The 10027-nt window shown below is 63.6% G+C and overlaps 1 protein-coding gene across 1 annotated transcript; it reads right to left on the reverse strand.

Annotated features, from left to right (window-relative positions):
- Positions 1-3646: 3646 nt before the first annotated feature.
- SBK1 (SH3 domain binding kinase 1) lies at positions 3647-6758 on the reverse strand. Its single transcript, XM_040634537.1, is given in 4 exon segments — positions 3647-3863; positions 3865-4472; positions 5128-5330; positions 6533-6758. Coding segments are annotated over 4 exon segments (1254 nt in total).
- Between the last annotated feature and the right edge of the window lie 3269 nt (positions 6759-10027).

Raw genomic sequence — 10027 nt, forward strand, 5'->3', positions numbered from 1 at the left:
GGGGGGGGGGGGGGGGGGGGGGGGGGGGGGGGGGACCTTGGAGGCCACCCTAAGGACTTCAGCCTTGATTGGGTGGTATAAGGAGCTGTTGAAGGTTCTGGAAGAGAGCGAAGGATCTTCTCATAGAAGGTAGTAAATTCTTGCTGAATGAATGGGGAATCATGAAACTCCTTAAAGCCCCCCTCCCCTCTCCCCTGCTTCAGCACGCCACTTTGCCTTCAACTCTGCGCATTCTGCTTCTTCCCACCCCCGCTGTGCCCCGCCGCCCAGAGAGCTCCGAATGCTCCGGTTTTCTGTCTTCGGTGAGCCCCTGACACCCCCAAACTTGATGAGCTTCCCGGTTATGTACTTTCCCAGCCCCCAGCCTCAAATGTGGGTTATGTCTGTCTCCATCATTCCATTGCTGGCTGCCTGAGGACAGGGACGCCATCTGGCCTGCTCGCTGCTGTATCCTGAGGGGGACGCAGAAGGTGCTCGGTAAATATTTGCTGGGTGACGACTGGATAAATCAGCCTACTCTGTTCCTCTGGGCTTTGGCTTCTGTTTTCTGCCCAGTCTGAAGGGCTCCAAGCTGAAGCTGGACATCGGGCCAGGGACGAGTGGCTGCCCCTTCCCTCCCAGAACCTGGTCGTTTCCCCTTCAAGCCTCCTCTAGGCCTGGGAGGCCCCAGGAGGCCTGAAGTAGCTGCTGTCAGACTCCGCAGACCCCGCTTTAGAACATCCGTCAAGCTTTCAGCTCAAGAGTCATCGTGTGTCCCCCCCCCCCCTACTCCGACCATATCTGAGACCAGACAGCCACCCAGTGGTAATTTTTCTAGACTTTTGTTTATTTTATAGCAATTGTCATGATTAGAGAAGTAAATAACACATTTAAAAACCTTCTCAGGGCAAAAGGATGCCAGAGTATTTACAAACACATGGTGGGGGGGGGGCGGTGGCAAGACAAGAGGGGCTGGAGCTCGGGAGCTGGGGTTCCGCCCAGGCCCTGAGCCAAGCTGGATGCTGATGCTAGCCACCGCGACTGTCCCCGGCCCCAGCACGAGCTCAGGGAGTACTGGCAGCCTTGGGGCTCTCTCCGTGGGCCTGATGGGAGGCCCTCTAGCTAACCTGTGGCCCTGCCTCCCGCCCAGGGGGCTCCCCAACACCCCACAGGCCAGCTCAGAGGGGCCTCTGGGAAGCACCGAAGGACGGGGCAGTGTGGGGGCACAGGGGCTGGGACAGAGATCGCGGATGACCCGGCCTGCCCGGGGTGGGACAGAGAGAGAGAGAGAGACACACACACACACACATACACACACACCTTCACAGAAGAATTGAAAGAGGAGGATTTTTTGTGTTGTCTTCTAAGTCTTCGTGTCTACGGTGTTATTAATTTTTTGCTATTTGTTTCTTCGACAGTGACATAAACTGAGGTAAACATCTGTGACCAACACCTCTCCTAAGGGGCAAAGGGTCCCAACCCAACTAGCAGAGGTGGCGGCGGCAGCAGCAGCAGGGCCCCGACGGCGACGTCGCCGGGCGGTCGCTGCCCCTCCCTGTGCCTCTGAACACAGGGGCTGGGCTACATAACTACAGTCCCCTTTCCAACGCTAACATTCTAGATACTACAACGAGGGAGAAACTCCCAAATAGGATCTTAACAGAGAAAGAGAGAGAGAGGGCGCACGGCGAGGGACATCTACTGGAATCTTGCGTCCGTGTTATTGCAGGAGAGACAGGATGTCGAGAGGCCTAAGGCAAAAGGAGAAGTCGCGGCTGGGAGACAGAGGTGGCCCGGATGGGCTCCAGGTGGGCCGGGGGCAGTGATGGGGGGCCCTTCTCTGAAACGTGGCCCTTGGTGGGAGGAGGGTTTGCTACTTACCTGGCGCGTGGAGGGCCCCAGGGCCCCCCCCCCGCAGAGGTGGGCCTCCAGAGGGGCGGGCACCCGGAGAGGGGCGGGGCCAGGCCCTGGGGCAACCGCACGCTGTTTGTAAACTGGACCCAGGCAGGGCAGGGGGACCTATAGCCCTTTTGCGCGGTGGGAGTGAGGGATGAGCGGAGAGGTGGGGGCTCCAGGCCAGAGGGGGGTTGGGCCCTCTCTGGTCAGCCGGGGTCCTCAGAGAGCCCCCTCAAATGGCCTAGAAGCCCGGTAGGACCCCGGCAGGTGTGAGCCGGGGTGGCGGACGGGACCCTGCCAGGCAGAAGGAGCGGCCTCACCCATGTCGAGGTTATTGCGGGGTCCCGGGCCTCCACAGCGAGGGCAGGGGTCACGAGGGAACACTGGGGGAGGTTGGGTTCCTGTTTTGCCGCCTGGGGGCCTGAGCCAACCAGCGGGTGCCTCCGGGCCAGATTCCCTGAGGGGCGCGTGGTGAAGCACGGGCCTGGGCACCCGCTGGCAGCGGCCTGGGGAGGATCCTGGGCCCGGGCGGAGTTTCGGAGGCGTCCGGATGCCATCGCTGAACACACAAGACTACACGCAAACGTGGCCACTCGACTCACACTCACGCCGCACACACACCTGTTCACACACTCGGCCCCCTTGAGTCTCCATGGACCCCCACCCTCATTCCTACAGCGGCACACTCCAGTACCAGGAATCTGGCAGACGCGGGGATGGGGGCAGCCCCAGGCTGATGTGCCGGTCCCCAGAAGAAGCCCAGGGAAATTCCTGGCACAGATCACCTCGCCGCCGGCCAGACGTCCAGGCCACCGTGTCTGGGCCCGGGGAGCGAGGATTGAGAGGCTCTGAGGTTCGCGGGCCTGGGGAAGGTGCAGCCAGCAGGGGGCGCTGGGCCGGCCCTGGGCTCGGCACTCTCTCCCGTAGCCCTGGGGCTGCGGGGGCCGCCCTGGCAGCCCTTCTCTCGGCGAGTTTGCCGGACAATTCCTGGGGAGGAAGAGCTCCGCCTCTCGGGGTCTGTGCGGCTCAGGGCAAGTTGCCCTCCTTCGGGGCTCAGTGTCCTCATCTCGGGGGAATGGGTTGTGGGGGGTCACTAGATTCTTCGGGCCTGTGCCTGCACGCACACACACACACGCACTCACACACTTTTGTCACATCCAGACATTTGCTACATTTTGCAGAGGGCTTGGCCTCTCCCCTATTGCCTACCAGGAAAGGGGCAGGGCGCAGCTGAGCACCCCTGCCCTCAGCTCATCGCCCTCCCCCCAGCCAGCGTCCGAGGGCCCTAAGTAGCCCCTTCTCTGCCCCAACACTTCCATCCCCTTCTGTGCCCGAGTGAGTGTGGGGGGCGCAGGGCGGGGCGGCCAGGAGGGAGGACCAGGGATGGGACTGCAGGATGATCTGCCAGGGGGTGCAAAGGGCTAGGAGCAACTAGTCAGGGTTCCAGAGTTCGGGGAAGTGAGTGTGTGTGTGGGGGGGGGAGTCTGCCCGCAAGCTCCCTTGCTCCGGGTGTCAGGGGAGGCCTCTGAATCCTCGGGTCTGCGGGGCTCGGCTCCCGTGGGCCAAGCCCCCGCCCCACAGGCGGGGCAAGAGGTCTTTTGGTGGCTATCTCGGCAGCCCGCCGCGGACCTGGCGCCCGGGCCCGCCGCCCCGCCCAGCCTAGCGCTACTCCCTCCCGCCGCCGCGGGGGGCCCGTCGGATTCCGGGCGGCTCCCGGCGGCCCAGCCTGGTGCGAGCACAGCGCCCCGGCCCCGAGGGCGGCGGGGGCGGCTCAGACGCAGATCTCGATGGCTGTGGCCAGCACCACCTGCCCTTTGCTCTTGTCCGGGCGTCCGTCGGTCCTGCCGGAGGGCCCCGGGGGCGCCAGGCCGGCCTCGGGCACCGGCACGACACCGGCACGGGCACCGCACGCGAGCGCGGGCGCGGCCGAGGGCTGGGGCGCGGGCCGGGAGCCGCTGCCGCTCTCGGTCAGCACCGTCCGGAGCGGCCGGCGCCTCGAGGCGCAGCGGCCGCGGGCCGCCGGTCCTCGGCCGCTTGCGCGCGCGGTGCGAGGGCCGGCGCCGCAGCTCGGACGTGAGCTCGTGCTTGAGGAAGCGGAAGACCTCCTTGGCCGGCCCGCGGCGTTCGGGCTCCAGGGCCAGTAGGCGCTGGAACATGCGCAGCGCGGGCTCGGTGAAGCGGCGCCACTGCGACGGCAGCCCCGGCAGGCGGCCCCGCTGCCAGCGCACGAACTCCTCGAAGAAGGCGTCGGCGCCCGACGCCGCCTCCCACGGGAAGTTGCCGGTGAGCACGCAGAAGATGAGCACGCCGAAGGCCCACACGTCCACGCCCGTGTCCACGGCGAAGCCGTCGGCGCGGCCCGCCTGGCACACCTCGGGCGCCGTGTACGGGATGGTGCCGCTGACCCGCTTCACGCGGCAGCCCACGCGGCGCGTCATGCCGAAGTCGGCCAGCTTCACGCGGCGGCACTCGCGGTCGAACAGCAGCACGTTCTCGGGCTTGATGTCGCGGTGCACCAGCTGCCGCCCGTGCATGAAGTCCAGCGCCAGGCCCAGCTGCTGCACGCAACGCTTCACCGTGTCCTCGGGGAGCCCCACCTGCCGGCCGGGGCGGGGTGGGGTGGAGGGGGGAGCCGCGCTCAGGGACCGGCGGGCGGGAGTCCAGGACGGCGGTCCCTGCCCCGCCGGCCCCGCCCCGCCCGCCGGTCCCTCCTCTCCCGCCTATCAGTCCCCGCTGCTGCGGGCCCCTCTCTCCGTGCCCCTACCTGCTGCTTCCCCCACCCCACGGGGGGGGGGTACTCCTGCTCCCTCTCTGGCCCACCAGGCTAGTTTTCACCCCGAACCCTCATCCTTGGTCACTGCCGCCGCGGAGGGTCCAGAGCGCCCTCTCTCGCACTGTCTTACCAACTCCCGGGCGCTGCCACTGCGCCACTGCCCTTACAGGACCTAAAGCTCTGCTAGGCCTCGCCGCTCGCCCCCTGGGCACCAGCGCAGACTCCCTGGCACGACCCAACGCAGAGCCCGGAGCCTGGAGTCCTCCTTCCCCCCACGCCAGGGCACCTCCTCCGGGAAGCCCCTGGGAGCCCGGCTGCCTTGTCCGCCCTCTCGTGTCCCCACTGCTCCCATGCAGCTGCTGTGGAGGGGTGCTGCTGGACCGGATCCCGCCCTCCTGCTGGTGCCCTCGGGGCGCCTGGCTCCGTCTGTCCTGGGACCCGGGGACCCTCTCCCGTCCCTGTGCCACCGCACCAAGTACCTGAGGAGGAATGATGTCGAACAGGTCCCCGGCAGGCGCGTACTCTTGGGCGAAGACGTAGCAGTCTTCCGTCTCGAAGACCACGTCAAAGACCTTGATGATGAAGGGGCTGGAGGAGAGGCTGTTGGTGATGCTCACCTCCCGCAGGAAGTTCTTCAGCTTGGTCTTGCTCTTGTTCACAAACTTCAGCGCCATTTTCGTGCCTGCCGGGGCAGCAGCAGTGGTGAAGGCCCGGCCTGGCGCTCCTGCCCCTGACATCCCCGGGCCTGCCTGTGCGCCTGCCCCGCGACGGCCGCGCGGGTGGGAAGCTGCTGCCCAGCGAGGGGAGAGGACTCGGGGCAGCCTGGGTCCCTGCACTGGCCTGCAGCCCTCGGTGAGGACGCCTGCTCCTTCCTCCACGCTCTCCCTTTCTGCCTGACATACAGTATACTTATTTCATCTGGTGGATCCCCCCCCGCCCCCCAGCCCCCCCCCCAGGACGTAGCCCCCCAGCACAGGAATCTTTGTCTCGCTCATCACTGTCTCCCCAGTGCCTACAACAGCGTCCTGCATCGAAGCTGCTCGAGGAGTGCTTGTTTAATGGATGGATCAGAAGGAATCAGACCCTGAAAGGCAAGGGGCTGCAAAGCTGTGTGACGCACCTGTGGCCACAGAGCACTTTACACATCACAGGCCCTCCCCTCGGCACTCCCCATTCACAACCCGCTCCTCCTAATGACCCTAGGAGGTGGGGCCAGCCTGAATGCTACCCTATGTTACAGAGGAGGAACCTAGGCACAGAGAGGTTAAGCCACTTGCCCAAGGTCACACAGAGAGCACGTGGCAAACCTCAGGCGACCCCATGTCCAGGGTCCCTCCTGCTGCTGTCAGTTGGTACAGAGCCCCCTGCCCCAGGTGTGTGCAGGTGTGGGAACTCATGCAGTCCCTGTCCCTGACTGGCTGAATGGGCGCCCATGTGAGCCTATGGTGTGGGGAAGGCATCGTGCTCCTGGTTAAGTGAGAAGATTCTGGAGCTGATTATTGGGGTCTCTCTAGCTGCATGACCTTAGCTGAGTGACTGGATCTCTGGGTCTCAGTGTCTTCATCTGAGAAATGGAGGTGGCCATACTGACCTCCCAGGGCCATCTCCCACCCCTCCTTAAGCATGGTGCCCTGTTCCCCAGGGCCCACCCTCAGCCCTGTCCACTTCCCCAGGGTCAGCCCCTCAGCTGTCCCCAAGCAGCCCGCCCTCTAGGCTGGGCCCTGTACCCCCTCTCAGATCTCCCTGGGCTGCTCAGGCTGCCTCTGTCCACCGGGACCACTAACTCTGTCTCCCTGCTGACCTCCTGGCTCCCGAAGAGAGCACACAGAGCCCTAGACAAGTCCCCACCCCAGCCTTCAACACCGGCACCCTGCAGACGCTCACCTGTGCCCTTGTAGGCCACGAGGTCGACCTTCCCATAGGTGCCCTTGCCCAGCTCCCGGACGAGTTCGTAGTGCTTGGTGACGTCACTGGCGGCCAGCGTGCGGAGGGTCAGCGCCTGCATGTCCTCAGTGAGGAGGGGCACGCCTGCACCCAGCCCAGGGGCAGTCCCCGGCCCACAGCAGGGCAGGGTGCGGGGTGGCTCGGGCTCTGGGCAGCCCACGCTCATCTTCTCCCTGTTATGGGGGATGTGGCATGAAATGTGACGTCAAGCCAGGGCCCCCTGGTCCCCCCACCTCCTCCTTCCCCAGTACCTAGCGTCCCGGGAGAACAGGCTGAAGATGACCACAAGGGGGCGACAAGCATCTTTGCTGCATCCCCTGTGCCCAAAGCTTCAGGGCCAGGCCTGAGCCAGACTCCCAGGAGACACCCGCAGTCCCCACTTGGGTACCACTGGCCTGTCTCAGGTTGTCATCCAGACATAGCATCAGACAAGGCACACGTGTTTATGTCACACAAAGACACTCCATATACCAAGTTCACAGGGATGCTCCTATTCACAGATAGTGACCCGCTCCTGCTGCTCACCAGGGGCTTGCTGTTCAGAGCCGTGGGGACACAACCCTAAACAGACAGATAAGACTCCCACCCTCAGGGCGCCTGCGTGGCTCAGTTGGTTAAGCGTCTGCCTTTGGCTCTGGTCGATGTCTGGGTCCTGGGATCGGGCTCCTTGCCGAGCGGGGAGTCTGCTTCTCCCTCTCCCTCTGCTCCTCCCCACTGTGTGCTCTTTCTCTCTCTCAAATGAATAAATAACATCTTTTATATATATAAAAAAGAATCCCACCCTCATGGGACTTATGTTCTGGGGGGGGGGCGATAGACAATAAACAGTGAACACATGAATTATATATGATCGTAAAAGGTGATGTAGGCTTTTGAGAACGGAAGGCAGGGGGTGGGGAAGGTGAGGTCTGAGGGCAGGGGTCACCGGATCAAATTCCTCAGCCAAGTAGTCTCAGACAAAACTCTGGGAGGTTGGTGCAGATGTGGTCACACACCCACAGGGGCCTTCCACCCCTGCCCCTCACAGACAACACCCCCCAGCTCAGGTACACAGTCACGGGTGTGGTCCCAGCACCCGCCCAGCCTCCCCCCACCCCAGACACAAGGCAGAGCGCAGGTCCCGCAAAGCCACAACCCTCCCCGCCCCATCCTCCCCATTGATGGCCTGACTGACCCCTTTGGGACCCACACAAACTGCACCCACCCATCAGAGGTACTGAGTTTGTCCCCAGATGGTGTTGGGGGGCAGAGAGCTGCAGCGGGGACAGTCCAGGGCTGGGTGGCAGAGAAGGCCCATCTGGGGCCTGCATTTCTTGTCTGTCAAGGGGGGGGTGGCTGGGCCGGGGAGCCAGGTATGCTCGTGTCTGTGCGTGTACCGGCAGGAGAGGCCAGCACTGAATCCTCAAGAAACCGAGCCCCAGGAGCCTGCCTCCCGGCACACCTCCTCTGCCCTCACCTTGCTTCCTCCTACCTCCAATCCCAGGTGACTCAGCCAGCACTCCCCCAGCCCCCACCCCTGCAAGCCCGCCCAGGGCTCTGGGAGAGAAAGCAGACTTGGAGCCAGCTGGCCTGCCTTTGGATCCAGGCCTGTCACCTGCTAGCTGGATGGCCTTGGGCAAGTATCTTCCTCTTCCCTTGCCTTAGTTTTCCATCTATAAAAAGGATAGAATAGTGCCTTCTCTCTATGGACTTGTGACTTATTAAAGGACTTAGCCGTGGAGCGGAGTGCTTGGTGCCCGGTACAGCGAGTGCTCTGTAAGCGCCAGGTGCCTGTGCTCCCTCAGTAGTGGGATCTGTGTTCCCTCCAGCTGGGCCGGCGAGGCTGGGAGCAGGGGTGCGCACCCTGGCCCAGCCGCTCCCCTTCCAGGCCCAAACCCTCTTCTCCTCCTCTGCCTTCCCCTTCCCTCTTGGCACGACCCAGCCTCCCACTTCACACGGAGAGGAGGAACATCAGGAGGGAACTTCCTGGCCTCCCACCCAGCCCCAAACGGAGCTCCATCTGCACGTCCTCCGGCTGGCTGGGGGAACAAGGGGCCCTCCTCCCCTCCTCCGATTTGGCTCCTGCCCCTTCTGCTGCCTCAGGATTCTGCTCCCCCATTCAGCCCCCTTCCCCTCCATTCATGAGCAAGCCCTGTTCTATAGAACCTTCCCCCGCTACAGCCACTGCCTTGCCTTTCCTAATTCTTTCGGTCTGAACATATGCCAAGGAGTCTGTCGGAAACACCACGCGAATGCCCTCAGAGGGGCCCGTCAGTAGCCCGCACTAGCTCATTTCCTAGGCCCCCCCGGGGGAAGGATGGTGCCAGGCCCACAGACACGGGGTCCTGTTGCCCCTACCTCCACCACCCAACTGGGCCATCGCACCTGTCACCCAGTCTCTGTGCAGTCCCCGCTCGAGCCGGACAGCACTGGGTCCCTCTTACTGCAGCCACCAAATAGGCTAAAGCGGGCGGCCTCTGCCCACGATGGCCTTCCCTTGCTTTCAGGGCTGGAAGGGGTCGCCCGTCCCGACCTCTGTCAAATGCCCACACACTACCCGGGTGGGGAGAACTCCGAGCGAGGAAACGCAGGTGATCTGCTTTGATGCAGCAGGGAGATGGACGGCCCTTTCTGGGGAGAGTGCGGGCCTCTCCCCCAGGGGTTCCGTGGAGAACACACCCTCTTTGCCTTGAACTCTTCCCCCTGCCCGCCAGTGAGAGGCTGCTGGGCTGCTCTGCTGACCTACTTCTCCTGCCATGTGTGGCCTCCCCGAGGGCTGGGCAGGCCATGGGTGTGCACACACACGGGCACACACGTGTGCGATGCTCCCACTTCGGGCCGTGGCCCTGCCAGTCATTTGGGGCTGTTTCTGCGTCCTCCGGGAGGCTGACTGGCAGCTGCAAGTTGCGAGAAGCTCTTCTTCCCTCTCTCCCCTTCTCCCTCACGCAGGGGCTGTTGGGTGCATGGCTCACCCCTGCGGCTTTGGCCTCAGAGTTGCACTGTGTAGGCACCGGTCTGGGTCAGAGGCCCAGCCACAGCAACCCACAGTTGCCCCCCGCCTTCCAGGTTCAGCCCATGCTTTGACCACCGCCCTGCACTGCCTCTCTCTCGTCTCTTCTGCCGGTCCTGCTGCCTGCCTTGACCTCCTCTTACCCCATCCACAATCTTCTGGGTCTCTCTCCTCAGGTCCCACTCCTCCAGGAAGCCTTCCCTGCTGCCCCGGGTGCCGATTCCTGCCTCTGCTGAGTCGCAGGATTCACGCAGGAGCTGTGTGTCTCTTTCTGAGGGTTCCTATTGAAATGTCTTGGGGTGCTCTCAACTCTGTCCCCGTCAACAGCCCAAGAGGTCCCCGGGGGGTAGGGGCTACATCTGATCCAACTTTCCCTCATCCCTTCACTTGGTTCCCAGGGCCCAGTTTTGGGGGTCTTCATTATTGATCCCTCCCTCCTTCCCAAC

The sequence above is a fragment of the Ursus maritimus genome, unplaced genomic scaffold (assembly GCF_017311325.1).
Source record: "Ursus maritimus isolate PB19 unplaced genomic scaffold, ASM1731132v1 scaffold_2, whole genome shotgun sequence".
NCBI classification, from domain to species: domain Eukaryota; kingdom Metazoa; phylum Chordata; class Mammalia; order Carnivora; family Ursidae; genus Ursus; species Ursus maritimus.